At 38.3% G+C, this 22,040-nt stretch overlaps 1 protein-coding gene and 1 long non-coding RNA gene across 5 annotated transcripts in view; one reads left to right on the top strand and one right to left on the bottom strand.

The window, feature by feature from the left end:
• LOC309625505 overlaps window positions 1-10,297 on the bottom strand; it is a 156,049-nt gene extending 145,752 nt beyond the window's left edge. Inside the window, exons 1-2 of one of the 3 annotated variants that reach the window (XR_014242539.1) lie at window positions 10,072-10,297; window positions 9,288-9,356 (exon numbers count right to left, since the gene is read on the bottom strand). This is a non-coding gene — a long non-coding RNA (uncharacterized lncRNA). The remainder of the gene's footprint in view (window positions 1-9,287; window positions 9,357-10,071) is intronic. The other 2 variants (XR_014242540.1, XR_014242541.1) reach the window with 2 other exon arrangements.
• Window positions 10,298-10,337: 40 nt separating this feature from the next.
• ZNF770 (zinc finger protein 770) lies at window positions 10,338-18,909 on the top strand. 2 transcript variants are annotated; one of them, XM_082384962.1, is made up of 2 exons: window positions 10,338-10,444; window positions 14,387-18,909. In XM_082384962.1, the coding sequence occupies exon 2, from the start codon at window positions 14,443-14,445 to the stop codon at window positions 16,522-16,524; it is 2,082 nt and encodes a 693-aa protein (XP_082241088.1). In that variant the 5' UTR covers window positions 10,338-10,444; window positions 14,387-14,442; the 3' UTR covers window positions 16,525-18,909. The 2 variants fall into 2 exon arrangements, with proteins under 2 accessions (XP_082241088.1, XP_082241089.1); XM_082384963.1 differs by having other exon boundaries at window positions 10,346-10,472.
• The last annotated feature ends 3,131 nt before the right edge of the window (window positions 18,910-22,040 follow it).

The following is a 22,040-nucleotide window of genomic DNA, read 5'->3' as shown; positions in this document are numbered from 1 at the left end:
GCTGGGAAGCCAGTCCTAAACAAGAGATCAGTAATATCTTACATATTTGCCCCTGGAATCTAGCAGCTGCTGGCGACAGTTTTAACATCCACAGCACCACTTAGGGGTGGAGGCTACGAAGAGAAATACCTCCATATGTTCCCACTCTTGTGAAGATGGGTGTTTTTTGGTGGAATGTGCTTGTGAGAAGAACAGTCCTCCAGAAATTAAGATCCAGAAACAGGAGAAAGGTCATAGCATCAAGCTCTCCTGACATCATAAACAAAAAATCTTGGTAGATACCATAGCTCTGCCCTCCCTCCTTGGTAAGCCTAGACCCTGGTATTATAATAGTTGGAGGGGTCTCCATAGTCAATGACAGTCCAGTGGTCAGCCCTGACTTAAGGGTGAACAAATGTGGTCAAAGTCCTATATTGGGAATCCTGCCTGCTTTTAGGGTAACTCTAGAAACCCAGTGCTACTGAATTTGAACCAACACATAGAGAGTGGGGTAGGATGGTGCTACCTAACTAGACCCAGAGATCCAATAGGCATTATCACCAATGGAGCTTTTGAGAAAATTTCTAGCAACGCTTTAGGAGATTGATACTAGCCTGTGAGTTGGAGGTGGTCCAACTACTTTAAGTAAAATACAGCTGTACTACATTTTACCTTCTGATCCCAAATGACCACTCCCCAACCCCAGCCACTGTCACCCTTCCATCAGAAGCCATGTAGCAAAATATACAGAGACGGCAAATATTTTTCTCAAGGAAATACATGATGAGGAGGAGAAGATTTTATTCACCAAAAATCCTCTTAGAAATATATGATGAGAAAGAGATTTTATTCACCAAAAGTCCCCTTAGAAAGGGAGAGCGGTCTTTGTTAGAAAAATCCTTTGAAAAACACGAATTCAAAAAGATGTATGCACCCAATGTTCATAGCAGCATTATTTACTATAGTCAAGATATGGAAGCAACCCAAGTGTCCACCAATAGATGAATGGATAAAGAAGATGTGGTATATGTATACAATGGAATATTACCCAGCCATAAAAGAAAGAAATTTTGCCATCTGTGACAACATGGTTGGACCCAGAGTGTACAAATACTGTATTTTTTCATTTATATGTGGAATCTAAAAAATAAAACAAACAAACAATTATAACAAAACAGAAACAGACTCACAGATACAGAGAACAAACTAGTCATTACCAGAGGTGGCAGTGGTGGGAAGAGGGGCAAAACAGATGAAGGGGATAAGAGGTACAAACTACTAGGTGTAAAATAAGTAAGTTGCAAGGATGTAATATACAGCATAGGGAATATAGTCAATATTTTATAATAACTGTGTATGGAGTATAATCTATAAAAATATCAAATTATTATGCTATATACCTGAAACTAATAAAATATTGTAAGTCAACTGTACTTCAATAATAAAAAAAATTCTTTGATAATTGGGAGTAGAAACTGACACCTGAGGGATACAGATTTTGGTGGATTAGTTGCAGGTGACCAGATGGTTTTATTGGTTGCTCCACAGAAGGAGGAGGAAGAGGAGAGAGGAAAGATAAGAGGTGGAATGAAAACAGCAGGTGTAAGCTCTCTGCTAGGCCAATCACTGGGGGGCAGGAACAGGCTTTAACAAGCATTAAAGCTCAATGTGGGGCCTTCCCTGGTGGCGCAGTGGTTAAGAATCTGCCTGCCAATGCAGGTTCGAGCCCTGGTCCGGGAAGACCCCATATGCCACGGGGCAACTAAGCCCATGCGCCACAACTACTGAGCCCACGTGCCACAACTACTGAAGCCCGTGTGCCTAGAGCTCGTGCTCCGCAACAAGAGAAGCCACCACAATGAGAAGTCTGCGCACCGCAACGAAGAGTAGCCCCCGCTCGCTGCAACTAGAGAAAGCCCGCACACAGCAAGGAAGACCCAACGCAGCCAAAAATAAAGTAAATAAATTTAAAAAAAACTCAATGGGAAAAATATTTGCAAATAATATGACTGACAAGGGGTTAATATCCTAAATATATTAACAGCTCATACTACTCAATATCAAAAAAACAAACAACGCAGTCAACGAATGGGCAGAAGATCTGAATAGACATTTTTCTGAAGAAGACATACAGATGGCTAATAATGACATGTAAAGATGCTCAACATCACTGATTATTAGAAAAATGCAAATCAAAGCAACAATGAGATATCACTTCACACCTGTCAGAATGGCTATCATCAAAAAGTCTACAAATAATAAATGTTGGAGAGGATGTGGAGAAAAGGGAACCCTCCTACACTGTTGGTGGGAATGTAAATTGGTGCAACCATTATGGAAAACAGTATGGAGGCTCCTCAAAAGACTAAAAAAAGAGAATTAGCATATGATTCAGCAAATCCACTCCTGGGTATATATCTGGAGAAAACCATAATTCAAAAAGATACATGCACCCCAATGTTCATTGCAGCACTATTTACAATAGCCAAGACATGGAAACAACCTAAATGCCCATCAACAGAGGAGTGGATAAAGAAGATGTGGTATATATATACAATGGAATATTACTCAGCCATAAAAAAGAATGAAATAACGCCCTTTGCAGCAACATGGATGGACCGAGAGATTGTCATACTGAGTGAAGTAAGTCAGACAGAGAAAGACAAACATCATATGCTATTTATACATGGAATCTTAAAAAATGGTACAAATGAATTTATTTACAAAAAAGAAATATAGTTACAGATGTAGAAAACAAACCTATGAAATTAGAACACTCCCTAACACCATACACAAAAATAAACTCAAAATGGATTAGAGACCTAAATGTAAGACCGGACACTATAAAACTCTTAGAGGAAAACATAGGAAGAACATTCTTTGACATAAATCACAGCAAGATCTTTTTTGATCCACCTCCTAGAGTAATGGAAATAAAAACAAAAATAAACAAATGGGACCTAATGAAACTTAAAAGCTTTTGCACAGCAAAGGAAACCATAAACAAGACGAAAAGACAACCCTCAGAATGGGAGAAAATATTTGCAAACGAATCAACGGACAAAGGATTAATCTCCAAAATATATAAACAGCTCATTCAGCTCAATATTAAAGAAACAAACAACCCAATCCAAAAATGGGCAGAAGATCTAAATAGACATTTCTCCAAAGAAGACATACAGACGGCCACGAAGTACATGAAAAGATGCTCAACATCACTAATTATTAGAGAAATGCAAATCAAAACTACAATGAGGTATCACCTCACACCAGTTAGAATGGGCATCATCAGAAAATCTACAAACAACAAATGCTGGAGAGGGTGTGGAGAAAAGGGAACCCTCTTGCACTGTTGGTGGGAATGTAAATTGATACAGCCACTATGGAGAACAATATGGAGGTTCCTTAAAAAACTAAAAATAGAATTACCATATGACCCAGCAATCCCACTACTGGGCATATACCCAGAGGAAACCGTAATTCAAAAAGACACATGCGGGCTTCCCTTGTGGCGTAGTGGTTGAGAGTCTGCCTGCCAATGCAGAGGATACGGGTTCGAGCCCTGGTCTGGGAAGGTCCCACATGCCGCGGAGCAACTGGGCCCGTGAGCCACAATTACTGAGCCTGCGTGTCTGGAGCCTGTGCTCCGCAACAAGAGAGGCCACGATAATGAGAGGCCCGCGCACCGCGATGAAGAATGGCCCCCACTTGCCGCAACTAGAGAAAGCCCTCACACAGAAACGAAGACCCAACACAGCCATAAAAATAAATAAATAAATAAACCCAAAGTTTAAAAAAAAAAAAAAAAAAAGACACATGCACCCGAATGTTCACTGCAGCACTATTTACAATAGCCAGGTCATGGAAGCAACCTAAATGCCCATCAACAGACGAATGGATAAAGAAGTTGTGGTACATATATACAATGGAATATTACTCAGCCATAAAAAGGAACGAAATTGAGTCATTTGTTGAGAAGTGGATGGATCTAGAGACTGTCATACAGAGTGAAGTAAGTCAGAAAGAGAAAAGCAAATATCGTATATTAACGCATGTATGTGGAACCTAGAAAAATGGTACAGATGAGCCGGCTTGCAGGGCAGAAGTTGAGACACAGATGTAGAGAACGGACATATGGACACCAAGGGGGGAAAACTGCGGTGGGGTGGGGATGGTGGTGTGCTGAATTGGGCGATTGGGATTGACATGTATACACTGATGTGTATAAAATTGATGCCTAATAAGAACCTGCAGTATAAAAAAACAGACAAAACAACTAATACTAAACTTTCATTGGGTTATTTGTATGGAAATATGTTAATATAAATCTTTCAGACATTACATGAAATTTCTAAAAATCTTATATGTTCTGGTATAATGTTATAAGTTATAATCCTAGTTATTACCTTAAAATGTATATCTCAGAAATAACTAATTTTCTTGTCAACTGCATTATTATGAACTTTCATCAAATCTTTAACTGTGGTCATGTTTAAGTCTTTTGTCATTTACAGACAGTTCTGGGTGTACTCTGATGCTTTTGCAAAAATGTTCCTATAAAAGGGTTTCATCTTTAAGAAATTCATGGAAAAGACTCTGACAAGTACAGGTTTCTGGTAACTGACTTTACTGCTGAACTGAATGAATAAGCATTTTCAGAACTCTAATGAAAAACTGATGAACTCATAAAAGTGCTAACAAAAGATCAAGATGAAAAAAAAATTAATTACATGGGACTGAGTGAACTGATGAGGATGAGTATAATTTTTGTGACTTTCTGTCTGAATTAAAAAAAAAAAATCCCACAAGGACTCAGAGGCAAAGAATATACAAATCAATTTTCACTGCAAAGTAAAGGAGCTGTTACAGTGGAGGATTACTGGACTGAATGTCAATATTATGACATAGTATGAGTGTGTTTCATGTTTGGTAATTGCAATCATTGTTGCTTTTGTTGTGGTCATCCATGTACAATGCTTGGTGTCAGTTTATTTATCTCTTGTAAAAATAAAATACAGTGTGTGTGTGTGAAAAAAAAAAAAAGAAAAAAAAAAAAAAAAACCTATGGTTACCGGAGGGGAAGGGAGGGAATAAATTGGGAAATTGGGACTGACATATACACCCTACTATATTTAAAATAGAAAAAAAGCTTAGAGAGAGATTCTTGGGGGATACAGAATTTCAGTTTTTAAAAGAAATAAAGAAGGTACTTGGTATTTTTATTTTTTTATATAAAAGCAAAAGAAGAAGAATAGTGTATAATCAAATATCTTCTTTAAAAATGCAATTTCTGGCTTTTTCTTAGAGAACACAAATTTAAAGTGAAATAATTTTTAATGTCCAATACAAAATTAAGAAAACCCACCAAAGTTTTGTGTAAATATTCAGGCATACATTCATTCATTAACAAATATCTGCTGTGCATCTGTTACATGCCTGGTACTGCTTTGGACTCTTGAGGATGCAGAGGTGACCAAGACAGATCATGTCCTTGACCACATAAATTTTGTAGAGCTTAATGATTTAAAATTTCTGAGAAGAACTATAAAGGCAAATAAAACCAACACCTGAACTAACTGCAACGCAAATTCAAAAAAAAAGAAAAGCTTTGAGAATTGACTAGACTTACCCTTAAAAGTCCAAGATAGTGACTGAGATACAAGCTTAGTCATGGCATACACATCAAAGTCAAGGAGACAGGCACAAGAATCAAATTTATGACAGGAGGACAATTGGGTTGCAAAAATGTCTTCAAACAAATATTCACCATGCTATCCAGTTAAGGTTCTGAAAACCCTGGGTAACACATTCTACCTACAGGAAAAACAAGGTTCAAATTCAAGGTTTTCTAATAGCTAATTAAAATAAAGCAAGAGAGTAACCACAAGAGAACAGAGAGAGAGGGAGGGACTGAAATTAAGATTGAGATTCTGTCTGTCATTGGATAAAAACAAGCAGCCATCACCAAAAAGTGTACAAACAGTAAATGCTGGAGAAGGTGTGGAGAAAAGGGAACCCTCTTACACTGTTGGTGGGAATGTAAATTGGTATAGCCACTATGGAGAACAGTATGGAGGTTCCTTAAAAAACTAAAAATAGAACTACCATATGATCCAGCAATCCCACTCCTGGGCATATATCCAGAGAAAACCATACTTCGAAAAGATACATACACCCCAATGATCATAGCAGCACTATTTACAATAGCCAAGACATGGAAGCAACCCAAGTGCCATGAAAAGATAAATGAATAAAGAAGATGTGGCATATATATATATATATAAAATATATACACACACACACACATATATATATACACACACACATATGTACACACAATGGAATACTAATCAGCCATAAAAAAGAATGAAATTCCACCATTTGCAGCAACATGGATGGACCTAGAGAATATTATGCTTACTGAAATAAGTCAGACGGAGAAAGACAAATACTGTATGAAGTCACTTATATGTGGAATCTAGGAAATAATACAAATGAACATATATGCAAAACAGAAATAGACTCACAGATATAGAAAACAAACTAGTGGTTACAAAAGGGGAGAAGAAGAAGGGAGGGGCAAACTAGGGGTATAGGATTAAGAGATACAAACTACTATGTATAAAATAGATAAGTAACAAGAATATATGTATAGCACAGGGAATTCCAGCCATTATCTCGTAATAACTTTTAATGGAGTATAATCTGTAAAAAATACTGAATCACCACGCTATACACCTGAAACTAATATAGTATTGTAAATCAACTCTACTTAAATAAAAAAAAAAACTCAGTTTCAAAATTTCTGTCTTTAAAATATTCCAAAAGGCATGACAGATGCTGAAAGTGTGAACTTTCAAATGCAATTATGTTGAATGCGCTTGGTACTGGTTGACTTGCTCCCAAGGTCCCACATACTTTCAGTTGAAGCCCCATCCCATACTGACTCCTAAATCTTCAGTAAAGTATTTAGACACACACACACACACACACACACACACACACACACACACACACACACAACTATGAGTGAGTGTTTTTCTAGAACTTGATGAATAAGTTCTATATTCAATGGTTTGCTAAAAAGGAGATAGCCCTAAAGGTTAAGGACTACAGAGGACAGACACACACTAGGAGCAAGCTGTGAGAACTCACAGGTATCATGAAGACTGTCACATGCCACAGAATTAGATTTTCACCCAAGTTAACCAGGTATTCAAGGAGGAGGAAGCCCCCAGATGACAGCATGGCTATTCTAATTTTGCCTCCTCCATTTCATTATCCATATAACTTCTGAGTGAGTTTTCTAAGACACAAATCTAAGCATGCCCTACCTATGATCAAGATTCTTCGATAATTTCCCATTGCCTACTGGATTAAAAAAAAAAGAAGAGGGGCTTCCCTGGTGGCGCAGTGGTTGAGAGTCCGCCTGCCAATGCAGGGACATGAGTTTGATCCCTGGTCTGGGAAGATCCCACATGCCGTGGAGCAACTAAGCCAGTGAGCCACAACTACTGAGCCCGCGCGCCACAACTACTGAAGCCCGCGCGCCTAGAGCCCGTGCTCCGCAATGAGAAGCCACCACAATGAGAAGCTCACACACTGCAACGAAGAGTAGCCCCCGCTCGCCGCAACTAGAGAAAGCCCACGCACAGCAGCAAAGACCCAACACAGCCAAAAATAAATAAATAAAATAAATAAATTTATAACAACAACAAAAAAAAGAAGAAGATAAAAACCTTTGCAAAGCATTTAAGGCCTTTCCCAGCTTCTTGCAAAGTGCCTGGTGAGCAGTGGGTTCTCTAAACATGGAGCATGAGCATGGTTCCCTCTTTCTATCAGGCCTCAACTCAAAAATCACAGAACTTCTCTGAAAGGTCACCCCTGGCCATCTACTAGAATGCCAACAAGCCCTCTCCCCCAAATTTTCATAGCCTTCTTCTATACTTATCTTCTCTCCTCAGTTCTTTCAATATCTAACATATTATATACTTTACTTATTTAACTTATTGTCTGTCACCCTCAGTAGGCATATATAAAACATCACCTATAAACATAACCTCTAGGTAGACAGGGATTTTTGACTTTTTAATTTGTCCACTACTATCTCCATTACCTAGAACCGGGCTTGGCACACAGCAAGTGCTTCATAAAATATATGTAGGATGGATGGGTGCGTGGATCATTAAAACCTCAACCCCAAAACCAGTTCCACCTGAAGCCTCCAGGAAGATTTAGATATTCCTGCTTCTCTCTCCTTCCCCGTACATAACTTCTCTTATCATATTGTACTTCTTTGTATGTTGAGCTGAAAACTTCATTGAAATCAAGGGCCTCACTTTCATTTGTATGTACTTAGAAGTGACTCCTTTGTGCTTGGTACATGATATGTCATTCAATAAATGAATGATTGATTATACCCTTATTTTAAAGACGAGGAAAATAAGGTTTAAAAAGGTTAAATAACTTTTAAGGACACACACTAGTAAGTTGCAGATGTAAGATACTAACCCAAATGTATGCCAAGCCATTCCTTTATTTTTCCTTGTCACTACTACCATATCTCCCTACAATGTTCTATCCTGTCCCACATTTTCTATTATTCATATTGTACCTATTACTAAGTCCCTGTGCAAATCAAATCCCACCTATTCAACGAAATCTTCCAGATGACTCTTATTCACAGTAATTTCTCCTTTTTTTTTTACCAGGAAGTTCCTGAGATAGCTCTCAGGGTAAATGGGGGAGGTTATAAGGTAAGGTTTGTGGCCTTGGAGAACAGCTTATCCACTTGTGTTCCTCACTCCATATTCAGGCTCTTGGTGCAAAGGCCTACCTGTTTTGCAGGTAATGCACCCTCCATTGGTCCCCAACCTCAGGTAACAGTCTCTCATGATCTGCATATCTCTCCTAAGGACTTATGTGGCTGGTGATGGATGCAATTGTTTCCTTGGTTTGACTGAGCTGAGCTTCCAAGAGAAGCTGCAGAATGAAGCAACTCTGAATAATCCGCATCCCCACCCTGGGATTAGCACTCAGGATACATAAAGCTTTTTCCCTCCTCTCTCCGTCTCTGTTTCTGTTGAAAGAAAGGGTTTCAACCTTTCCCAAATGTGACTCTTGCAAGGTTGTTTCATGAGAAGCAAAAGCTTATTTCCTATTAGCCATTTCCTCATGTTACCACATGGAAAATAGACTTTTCATTGGCCCAACTTCTCCCTTTTTAAATAGAGGTGCATATACCAACATCAGAAATAACAATTTTTGTTTTCAATGGTCCTTGAAAAGTAATGTAAAGAGATACTTACAGTTGAAAAAATATGCTTGTTACTTGTTCTCATTTTCTCATCTCAAGCTGAGACATATACACTCAGAACCTGCAAAAACCACAATAAATTCTTCTCTAATGTCTTCCGTACTTAAAATCTTCAGTACATACCCAACCATCTTATTCAGTAATAATGTGCCACCCTAGTTTGTAACTGCACTACAACATTTAACCCTTAATTGTGTCTACATAAAATGTTGAGATATCCACAATCTGAGAAGCCGTAGTGAATTAAAACAGCAGGACCACCTGTGTTCAGATCCCACCTCCATCATTTATCAGCTGTGCGAAGTTAAGTTCCTTAAAGTCTCAGTCTCATTTTCCTCATTTTAAAATGGTATCCTATCACTTCATAAAGTTGTTATATTTAATTTGCAAATAGTAATTAATAAATGATAGCTATATGGGAGTTTATTATGCACCGGGCACTATGTTGATCTAACTGTCAGAGAAATCTGAAGAAACTCAGAAGCTGAGCACAGGGCTTGGTACATCGTAGACAACTAAAATATACTGAAGGAATGAAGCTCAGAGAAGCTAAGAAGGTCCGGGTCTATCAGGATATTGGTAGAGCTGTGAGTGGAGCCCAGGTATGCCTGACCGCAAAGCCCATGTCCCTGACCCCTGCACTATATTCTGACAACGTCCAGAGTGCCCAGGACAAGGGCTGGCACAGAAAGGCCAACAAAACATGGCGTTTTGTTTACCATGGGCCCTCTGACATTAGAGAGGACTAGAAGAGTGGTCTTTGAACGCGGGCTCACCAGTTTCCAGCAGGGCCTTGAGCCCACTGGTCAAGCTACGTGGTTTTCCTAGCCGAGGACCGAGGTGAGATGGAAAATGCACCCTTCTTCACTCCTCTATTCTCTTCCCCCCACAATTGCAGTGCCGGGTGAGCGGCCCGGGGGACGCACTTCTGGATCCCCTTTTTCCTCTGAGACTCGCAGGCTAGCCGAAGCGACTGCGGCCCTGGGTTGGACGGAGCCTGTTTCCAGTCGGACCGCGTCCGGCGACGCACCCGAGCTCCGCGCCTGCGCACTCAGCCCGTCGCCGCGCCGGCTCTGAGGACGTGTGCACGCTGCCTTCGCGGCTCCTGGGCCTTGAGATGCGCGGCTCGCGGGCCCGTGCCAGCTCCAGGTGCGTGAGGAGGATTTCAAGAACCCAGGTGTGAGGTGGAGCGATCCCCCGGGAAAGGTCGGGCCTGCCTCGGTCCCTCCAAGGTGCCCGGGGACCCAGCACGGGGGCGCCACGACCTCAGCTCCTTTGCTTTCCCCACTTCCCCGCCTCCTGACTGCGACTCATGGGGAGCGGGAATCTCTGAGAGGAATTGCAAAAAACGATACTTTCCCCTGCAGTGGGTCGTATCACATGTGGCATTTTTCCCCCTCTCTGTGGCCAAAGCAGTTTTCACCCTTGCCTTTCCTTTCCCGATGTGGGATTTTGCAGTCTCTGGACTCTGGCTCAACTCCTAGGTGCTTACTGGTTGTGGGCAATTAGGGCGAGGGCCAGTTGTCAGGGTCTGTGTCCTGTGCACTCCTTCTGAGAGGAAGAGGTGAGGGTTCAAGGTCAAGAGAGGGGGCCGGGGGAGGTGGGGCAGAAGAAGCTACAGAGAGGGAAAGGCTGTGATAAATGTCGCCCGAGGTTATTCCCTAACTGAAAGTTTTCTAACTTTCTCTCAGTTCTTGTGTTTCTTGTTCATTTACTTTTGTGATATCCTCACCTCGTTTTAATGGTGTTCATTAAGACTGGAAAACCAACAGGCTTTCGGCCTTGAAGTATCGTTGGAATTTTTTGAGATCGGTTTTCACAGTTTTACAACGGAGTGTATCTTGCTGTTGTCAGGATAATCTTGGGGTTGACCCATTGAGATTTACCATCTTTTATTTTCACTTTAACATAGGAAAAATTACACGCTGTTGGATTTGTTTTTGAAATATTACCGACAAAAAAAGTCATTTGAGAACACAGAGAAATCAGTAGAAGTGGGATTTGGAGTTCTATCAAATTACTGTGCATATGCTTAAGTACGCGTGGGACTGCATTTGGAGCTTGGGGATCCCTTAGCTGTCACTTATAAATAGCAGATGAGATCACTGCTTGCCACCAGTGATTCTAACAATATAGGGCTTCCAGTAAGTGCTTTCCCACATGGTGTGGACACAACTGACAATAGTATCCGGTCTTAGTGCTAGTGTTAGTTGATAAGCCATAGTCTCTTTTTGGCCCGGTAACTATAGGTCATCAATTCCTGTTATAATCAGAAATGGTTGTCATGTGTGTGGTTCTAGTGTGGGATTTTTTTCAAGTGTTCCAAAGAAACTATTAAAGGAAAGAAGAAATACACAATAGGAGCTGAGGAGCCTGGCTGCAGGCCAGAATCCTGTGTGTGATCTTTCAGGCCCAACCATAGACAACTGCGTGGCTTTGTCTGGCTGGCCTCTTTGGGGGAAGCTGCTCTTGCCACACCAGACTTGTGCATGGCCAGTGCACTGCAGTTTTCTGGAGGGAGTTGCAGTCAAGGACTCACCCCTTCCCTCCCACTAGCCATGCTCATACTGTATTGCATTCCTGGCTCAGGTACTTCCATTCTGAGGGCCTTGGCCGAGGTACTTCCCAGGTGCCTCCACCAATACCTCCTTATTGCAAAGGGAGGGAAGGTGGAGGGGGCAGCCTTGACTGAGGTACTTTTCTCCATTTTGACTCAGGACCATTCCACTTGTAGCTCTTCCTTCCTCCTCCCCTGGCCCACAGGTCCATAAAGAGGCAGAAACCTTTTGTTCCAGCCTCCTTTGCAGAGAGGTGATGGTGTGCATTGCATCCACCTAACCCTCACCTAGTGTTGTTCCATTTAATCGACCACTGGGGAACCAGTACTTTTTTAGCCTCTTGCTTGCACTGTCGCAGTAAGTGAATAGACTCGATTATTACTTGCAGTTTGGCTCATTGTCCTAATTGACACCTCAACACCTGATTTTGCCTGACGGGAATTAAATAAATTGCCAAGTTCTTGGCAATTCACTTAATTTTAATTCTCCTAACTGCTGCTGTGTTCGCATTTTAAGGGTTTGGAGGCCATTCACCTGTAATTTCTCTAACTCAGTGTTGTGAAAGTGGATAGTAATAGCATCAACAGCTGATTGTTGTTAACGTGGATATCTGGGTTATATGGTGTATTTTATAAATTAATATAGTGGCTTGCAGTCAGATTATTTTAGTTATTTGTGGCACATTACCTTTGGCCTCTAATTAGATTTTTCTGATAAATATTTTGGGGTTATATGGGTCAGTTGAAGAAAATTAATAGTCCTTAGTAATCCTGTCTCATCCTATGGGCCCCAATCTTACTTAATAGATTACTTGGCCACTTTGGATAAAGTGATTGATTTGTTGTAGGTTCCTCTGTCTAGTGTGTAAAGAGATATGCCAGGAACAGGTTTCACAGTTTTTTACCTCTTCCTACAGAAGTTTCACAAAACAGTATTTATGGTTACCATATGTTATGCAACCTGATGTTTTCTACTCTATTAAACAAAAATGCTGATCATGACACACTAAAGTGATTGCACAATCCACTAATGGGTAGTGACATGCAGCTTGAAAAACACTATAATAAAACAACTAGAAGATAATTTGCTCAATAAATGAATTTTTCTTCTGTCTTTATATCAGATTCCTGAAGAGAACCACAGCGGGAGTGTTTGTGATTTTGTGTTTACGGTGTCTTCCAGGAAAAAATAGATAATAGCACACAGCATATGTGTTGGATATCCACTAAATCATCTGACAAAAGGACACTGAGTTTCTGGTAGATTTATCAACTCTCTGCTCTCAACTAGAAGATACAACATTAGAATGAGAGAGCTGGAACAGCTTTTTTTAATCTCTGGCTTCCTTATTTAAGGAAAATGCAGTAGAAGAAGAAGGATGAGAAGAAAATTGGCTTTTCAGTTAGGAGAAGATAGGGTATAAAATGGTTTTGAAAGTTCCTGGTTAGCTTTTGCATGTGTCCTACCGAGGTATATTAGGGAAAGTATCTTTATATTAACTGAGACCAAAATGACCTTTTTATTCTACTGCCTGAAAAGTAAGCTACACTCAGACTTTCAATTACTTAGCCGTAGATAAGTATGTAAGTAGCCAATGTGTCAACCTCATTGCCTCTGTACTTGTTTTTTAGGACTTCTACAACAAAGTGGAAAGGAGAAATAAAAAGAACTGTACGTTTAGTGTGTTTATCTCTTAGTTAGAAACCCTGAAAATGATATTAAGTAGATAAGGATAAAGTTTTTAAATTTGATTAGTGTTGAGCTAAATAATACCTTACATTTATACATTGCTTCAGTTTTCCAACACATTCAGGTGCATTATCTCCATTGATTCTCACAACTCAATGTGGTAGGCAGGCCAGGAGGCATTTTCCCTGACTCAGAGATGAGGAATCTATATTTCCTTCTTCTTGCCACCAAGTTCATATGATGGCAGATCCAGGACTAGAATCCAGGTTTTCTGGGACATTTTCTCCCAGTTGCTTATGTTATCTTTGTTGGTCCAAAGAAGTAACTGAGAGTAAATATTGCTAATGATGTGGCTAAGAATTTTGATAACTAAAACATTCCATTCTCAGATCATGTCCAAGGTATGCTATAATTGAATGCAGATATGTCTTATTTTTAGTATTATATTTTATTTCTTACACTCTTTATCTTTCTAGCCCAATTTTTGAAAAATGACAAATCTACTTAATAGTGGACTAGGAAAATTAGAATTAAAAGATCTATTTAATGTTAAGAAATTCAACTCAGTCCCCTTTTAACGTATCATCTCAATTAATTAGAAACATAGCTTAAAATTATATACATTTTTAAGTATTTCTTTTAAAGACTCCTCATTTCTCTGTATGAGTAAAATTAGTTTAATGATTCTGAAGTATCTAAAATGGTTATTAACTTACTTTTAAACACAGGAAAAGTTGAGGTTCCCTATTGCCTTTAATACCTTTAGCCAAGGAACAGCTTAAATTATTTCTTTTCATATGAATAAGTAATTTTTAATTAATACATTTTTATTTTTAATTTTTAGACATCTGTGGAGTGTAAGAACACCATGGAGCTCATCAGAGTATATCACTGAAGAATATGATGGCTGAAAACAATTTGAAAATGCTAAAGATTCAACAGTGTGTAGTAGCCAACAAACTACCTAGAAACAGGCCATATATTTGCAATATTTGCTTCAAGCATTTTGAAACACCCTCAAAATTAGCTAGGCATTATCTCATTCATACTGGTCAAAAGCCATTTGAATGTGATGTGTGTCATAAAACCTTTAGACAACTAGTTCATCTGGAAAGACATCAACTAACTCATAATCTGCCTTTTAAATGTAGTATTTGTCCACGCCACTTTAAGAATCTGAAGACATTCGTGAAGCACCAACAGCTTCACAATGAAACTTACCAGAATGATGTTAAACAGGTCAGAAGACTGCTGGAGGCCAAGCAAGAAAAGCCAGTGTATGGAATGTATCATGCTCTTACCACAGAGGAGAGATGGGCATTACACCCGTGCTCCAAGTCTGATCCTACACACAGCCCTACAAAGAAAAAAAAGAATATTCACGCGTGTACAATCTGTGGCAAGCTGTTCCCATCACAGTCAAAACTTGACAGGCATGCACTTATTCATACTGGTCAGAGGCCTTTTAAATGTGTCCTGTGCAGTAAATCTTTTCGACAGTCAACTCACTTAAAAATCCACCAACTCACACATTCAGAGGAAAGACCTTTTCAATGTTGTTTTTGTCAAAAAGGATTTAAGATTCAAAGCAAACTTCTGAAGCATAAACAAATCCATGCCAGGAATAAGACTCTTCAGACTCTTTCATTAAAGGTGAAGAGTCCAGAATCAGGCCCCCTGCCTAATAAATTAAATGCAAAGCAGGATAGTTTTGAAAATGGTGATATATGTGAATCTGAGGAGAATAATCAACTTGATGTCCACTCTATTTATATTGTCCCTTTTCAATGTCCAGAGTGTGAAGAATGTTTTGAATCAGAGCAGATTCTCAATGGACATAAGTGTTTTCCTGCCAGAAGTGGCAAAATTCCAAGCAGGCTCAAAAGAAGCTACAACTATAAAACCATTGTTAAAAAAATCTTGGCTAAGCTTAAACGTGCTGGGGGTAAAAAATTAGATAATTTTCGATCTGAGAAAAAAGTATTTAAAAACAGTTTCTTGAAAAATTGTGATCTTATTTCTGGTGAGCAGAGCCCTGAACAAACCCAGAGAACATTTATGGGTTCTCTTGGCAAGCATGGAACATATAAGACAGTTGGCAATAAAAAGAAGAAAACGTTGACTTTGCCATTTTCTTGGCAAAAGCACTTCCAGAGCCAAAATATGGGAAAAAACGTAAAAGGTATTCTTACACCAGAGAACATGTTAACTATGGATAATTCTGTGAATAATAAAGATGTATCTATCTATGGTTCATCAGGTGAGGAATTCTTTGAAAACTGCGAAGTGCTTCAGTGTGGTTTTTCAATTACAAATGAAAACATCTATACTGGACATAAGATGTGTCCTTGTGACAAATGTGAGAAAGTGTTTCCTTCCGTATCTAAACTACAAAGACACTATTTAATTCATACTGGACAGAGGCCTTTTGGCTGTAATGTTTGTGGGAAATCTTTTAGACAGTCAGCTCACTTGAAAAGACATAAATTAACTCATATTGATAAGATTCCATATAGAAAATCTCTTTGCCAAGTAGAATTGGAAAATTTGAACAAACTTTTCATTCATCAAGGTGATAATGTTAACTATAATGCTTCCCAACAATGTCAGACTCTTGGTTTTCAAAAATACGACGTCTCAGAGTCAGATCAAACATCAGAAATAAAAGTTAAGGCAGAATCAGAGGATTTCATTCTTGGTACCCCCTATAGGAACAGGCAGCCCTGTCTCTCTAGTGCACTTCTGGAATCAGAGCAGAGCCATCATAGTCATTGTTGTAGTTATTCAGGGCGTACTGAGAGGAACGATGGCCTTCTTTACCAATGCAGTGTTTGTTCTAAAAGTTTTAGATCCCCATCGAAGCTGGAAAGACACTATCTAATTCATGCAGGGCAGAAGCCATTCGAATGCTCAGTTTGTGGCAAAACATTCAGACAGGCTCCACACTGGAAGAGACATCAACTTACTCACTTTAAGGAATGACCACAAGAGAAAATGGTTGTCTTAAAGTCAGTTATGTAATTGACAGACCCACTAACACATGTGTGGTCTTTCTGGTGACCTTGCTCTTTAGCCTGTATCATTTATAATGTATTTGTATCAAAAGGCCTGCATTAGATTGAATGATTTCGTAGGCACTTGCTTGTCTGCATAGTCAGAGGTAAGATACATAGAAATGTAATACGTTTTAGGAACAGCCGAATTAATTTTTAGGGGGAAGAACATGATTTGATGCCATAAAGCAGGTATTTGTTTTATTTTAACATATACTTTGGCTGTATTGAAAATGTTGTAAATCCATGATGTGGTACAAATAATTCAGCCTCATTTTTAAAGGAATTATTCCTTAAGACACGCCATCTCCTTTTATATATGCTCAAAAGACTGAGAGGCAAAAATTGGTTTTTGGCCACTACAGATAGCCCCACTATATTATTTCATGTATTTTATATCTATGGTTCAAATTCCATTGCAAAATTTTTTCTTACAAGCTAAAAAATATAAAGGCGATAAAAGTGAAAGTGGATGAGAAAATAATAGCATTATTTTCATTGTTCTTTTCCAAGCTGTTTATTCTTAGGACTCCGGTAGCTTCCCCCCCCCATTCTATAGGTGATTTGAATTGTTTTTTTGCCCAGCCTGCTGTTATCTTTACCCCCAAAATGTAAAAGTAGGAGAGAGGCTAGGATGCACCTCTATACATTTACCATGTTTACTTATCAGGAATAATGTTCAAGTGCCATAATCTTTTTGATGATATGTATGCAGTGTCATCTTTTCAGAGGAATGAATGCAATTCATCTACATGCTTATTAATGATTGATAGCAGTAGTTGTAGACTTAAGACTCACCTGTATATCTGCATCTCCATAAGACTTTTACATTTACCTTAGTAAAACTTTCTTTTAATACCTCTTTGAGTGGTCCTATGACTAAACTAAATATTCTATTAAGTTTGATCAAACGGCAGTGACTAGGTGTAGTTCTAGTTTTTATTCCTGTTTTTTGCAAGATTCTAATGCTAAAGAATGTTATTTTGATCATTAGTAAATTGTTATTTTAATTAGTAAGGTAATCCCATGTAGGAATAAGATGCTTATGGAATTGAGAGTATCATTCTAAACAGTACTGTCATGATTTGGGGAATATTTAATCAAACTGTAAAAGGCTTGTAATCACACATTGTCCTTCACATTTGCCATTTTTAATAAAATCTTTAAGAATGACATTTCCTAGCAATAAGAGAAAATAACCATTATCTTTCTAAGGTGAAAAGAACAGGTGGGTATTTATCCTAGCACTCTCAGATATATGTAGTGACAAGCCCTCTACTGAGAATGGATAAAGGAACAATGTTACATTGTACTGTAAGAATTGTCTTTGTTGGGGGGGAGGGGGGAGGAGAAGTCGGTCTGCTTCTTTTACAAGTGAATTTTGAGAAACTTGGGTTTAATTCATAGAGATTAAACTTAACAGTACAGATAAAAGCCCAAAGATGTACAAATGTGCAGGAGAATCGTGTTTTAAAGAATAATTTCTCATGTTTCCTTGAGATGTGTTCCTCCAGTGCTAGCAAGGTGATGTTTTATATAATTTGCTTTACACAAAACTTTTTAAGAACACATCTATTACATAAAAGCAAGGGATAACTAGTTCATGTTTTCCAAGAATAAAGTTTCAAGGGTTTTTTTCTTTAATATGTCTGAAATTATATATTTGGGAATTTTCCTAAGCTATTTATGTAATTTTATTTGAAGTAAACATCTCATATACTCCTTTCCCAACCCTAACAGGAGAATCCTAACAGTGTTGTGCTTGTATGATTATTAGACTTTATTTGCCTAAGTGATACTACTATACATTTTTTTTTTTTTGGCCCATGCCTTTTTAAGCTGTTTCATATTGAAAGTTGGAATATTGTAAAAATTTTGTCGAAGAGGTACTGTAGTGCTATTTGAAGTACCTGTAACGAAATACTTATTTACTTTTATTATCACTACAAGCTGTGGAAACTTTATAGGAATGAAAATAAACTGTATACATCCATGATAAGAAGTTTAAACATTAGATGTTAAATGATGACTTGCTGCATGCTAGAACCGTTATTGTTGAATCAGTTGCTTTGGTTTTCTGAAAAAAATAAACTTTTAAATATCTGTAAAGAAAATTAGAAGAATTTTTGTTTGGGCAATTCCAGGCTGTAGCATGATTATTTACTGAAGTAGTTTGACTGACTTAGTGAAATTGTTTCTTGTTTTGTACTACAATAGGGCCTATTCGGACAAAATGTGTGTTGAAGGAAAGTAGATGGTGATTCTTGAATAATTCAAATTTTAGAATATTTTAAAAATAAAGTTTCTGATTACACAGTTTGAACTTTTTTAAAAGGGAAAATCACATAATACAGGAACAAGGTACTGATCGCCAAACACTTTCCTGGGCCCACTCCAGTCTACTTTCTACCTTCTGAGCTTTCTACATGGATAGTTAATCGTTTACTTCCTTGTTCATGTTAAGTTTCTTTGATAGCTCCTTATCACCTACAAATGGATATGTTAACTCCATTGCATGTCACATGATTTATCTGCTTATCCATTTATCATCCTCTTTGGCCTCCCTCTCCAGATTTGTACTAAAGAAACAAAATTAGTTCCTCCAATACATATTCCTGTTATTCCCGCTTCCATCTTATCTATGTAGTATTAATTTAAATTAGATACAAACTCTCATACTGTATTCAAAGAAGAGATTTAGTTGAGCTAGGTTTTATTTGTTTTTAGTCTGTGATTATGGAAGAAAAATAAAGTGTTTAATTTGCAGAAAACAGATTTCAATATACGTTATGTGAGATAACCAATGAGAATTATAGACATTTTTAAGGGATAGCACCAGTGTTTGAAGTCTGCATATCTTATAAGAATCCTTTGTTAGAAGTGAATTGGCAAGGGCTGTTTCATGCAGAATATCTGCTCTTTAGAAGCAGTGAAAGGAAACATTTAATTCCTTTCTTGTTGAGATTTCTCCTATTGCCAGTTAGAAGGGCTTAGAGTTTCAGGGCTAACTGCTAGAATTCTATTAGAGAACAAAATTCTATTAGAGGAAAAAAGATAACTGAAAAAGAAAAGTGGTACAATGGTATTATTAAACAATATGGAACATGTAATACTTTGCATCTGTATCGGCTAACTTCTATTCATTCTTTGAAGTTTGAGCTTAAACACTGCTTCTCTGGAAGCCGTTTTGATTTACCCTAGCACTCTATTCCCTGTGCTCCCACTGCTTTTTGTTCATAACTCTATTAATCGTCACTGTTGACTAGTGGTTTTCAAACTTATAGTGTGCACTAGAATCATCTAGAGGGCTTGTTAAAAGCCTAGATTGCTGAGCTACACCCTCAAGAGTTTCTGATTCAATATTTGGAGTTGGGCCTGAAAATTTGCATTTATACAGGTTAGCTGTTATTGCTATATTGAAACTACACTTTGAGAACCATTGAGCTAAACTACATGTTTCTGGAAAGCAAGAGAATGCATGATTTTATGTTTTATACATAAAGTATAAAGCAGTATCTGTAATGTTTTTACATCCTCAAATATATACTGGATGTATAAAGGAAGAAATGAATGGAGTCATTATTACAAACTCTTACCTTCTCTGTAAATCTATAATTTCGTTTAGAGCCTTTCATTCATTCTTGGAATAGTTTGCCTTCTAAAATGTTGAGATCAAAGCCAATCCAAAACTTTCTAAACTTCCCTCCTCTTCACTCAAAAATGTCTATCTTTACTCCTTACTTTTCTCATGTATCTCAGAATAATAATATTCTTCCACTTTTCTGAAGCTAGCTTTTCCTTGCTCTCTTTCTCCTTCTGGGAGCTTCATCATTAGTCCCTTCTTTTTTCTGGTGTTTTTAGTTTTTCCCTCTCATTGGTTTCCTTAAAGAAAAATTCATGTGTTCCTTATTCAGTTATGATGGTTTTGGCTGCAAGTAGCAGAATGCCTGACAAACTGCTTCTTGCAATGGGGACCTTATTGGCTTATACAACTTGAAGTCCAGCAACTAGATAAACCTTAGGGTTGTTAAATCATATAGTTGACTCTGGTTCCTTCCATCTGCTCTGCCTTTCACAATGACAAGGTTATTTTCCTTATGGTTTTAGGATGCTTTGTTTGCAATTAGGGCTGCATGCTTCCTTCATGGGGGGAGGGTGGGACAGTGAGTGAATGAGAGACCCAGAAACTCCCCCAAGAGCAAAGATAACTTTCCTAGACGTCTACAGTGAACATTACCTCTCTCACCTGCCAGAATTGCTTCACAGCCACATTCCTGAACCAGCCACTGACAAAGGAGATAGAATTACGTAGAGCTGGACCAGGGCCTCAGCCTACTTCCTTCAAGCACAAGGTTGCCTGAAGATAATACAAATACTGGTCAAATTTGAAGTTGCATTTGGAAAGAAGGGAGGAATGGATAGGCAATCAAAATTTCCACTGCACCAAGCTTAAAAAGATAGCAGTTGGGCCAAATAACTTTAGTTTTACCTATTATTTTGGTTACTGTTATATTTTACTCTTTGCCTTTTAGGGTCAGAGATATTGAAAATTCATTACACCTACTTCCTCCATTGCCTTTTCGTTCATTAGCTTCTTAGCCCTTTATTACCTAGTGTTTTCCTCACCACCTCTTGGGAGCTGTTCTATCAATGATCATTGTAGTAGGCATTGTTAGTTGCAACCACACCTTCTTTCTTTCACTGTGTATCAGCCAGGTATTCTGGGTAGGACTGATCTTAACTGCAGCTCCAGCAATGGTCATGATCAGTCTAACTCTATCAGAATATTCATCATGACTTAAAGGGATGGGTAACCCAAGTCTAAGCCAGTCTACGCACAGTGCTACCTTAGCCAGAGTAATTGGCCTGGAAGAACTGACCTAAGTTGATCTGATCAGAGTGAAACCTTGTACTTATTTCAGTGATGGAGGAAGGAGAAGTGAGTGTGGAGAAGCTTTCTCCATTTAGGTACCATGAAGAATGCTAGTCTGGGGATGACGTCAAAACACAAAGCAGAGTAGGGTGGGAGGAGTAGGGGGAGCAGTGCCAAAAGAATGGAGCTGGAAGCCTGATCAACTGCCTGAAGCCTAATTTATCTCTAGACTTTATTTATACCTATAGATTTCCTTTACTTTAAAATCAATTTGAATTAAATTTTCTTTTTCTTACTACAACAAACTGATAATGGTCACCAATGGTCTCCTAATTTCCAAACCCATGGACTTTTTGAAGTTCTTGTCCTTTTAGATTTATTTGAAGCATTTGATACTATTGACAATATTGTGTTTTGAAACTTCTTTCTTGATTACCTGGTTTCTTTGCTTTCTCCCTTCCTTACTTACAAAACTCATTACAGAAAGCTTGTAAAATAAAAGAAAAGTTATAAAATGAACATATTATAATTTGAGGATGTCCAAAACCATCATTCAAAAACTTGGCTAAGAG

Source organism: Balaenoptera borealis, assembly GCF_965194805.1.
Source record: "Balaenoptera borealis genome assembly, chromosome: 3".
In the NCBI taxonomy this organism is placed as follows: Eukaryota; Metazoa; Chordata; class Mammalia; order Artiodactyla; family Balaenopteridae; genus Balaenoptera; species Balaenoptera borealis.
This window is presented reverse-complemented; position numbering and strand designations above follow the sequence as displayed.

Excerpts from the sequence above, each read along its gene's own strand:
- ZNF770 (XM_082384962.1), top strand. The coding sequence starts at position 14,443 with ATGATGGCTGAAAACAATTTGAAAATGCTAAAGATTCAACAGTGTGTA.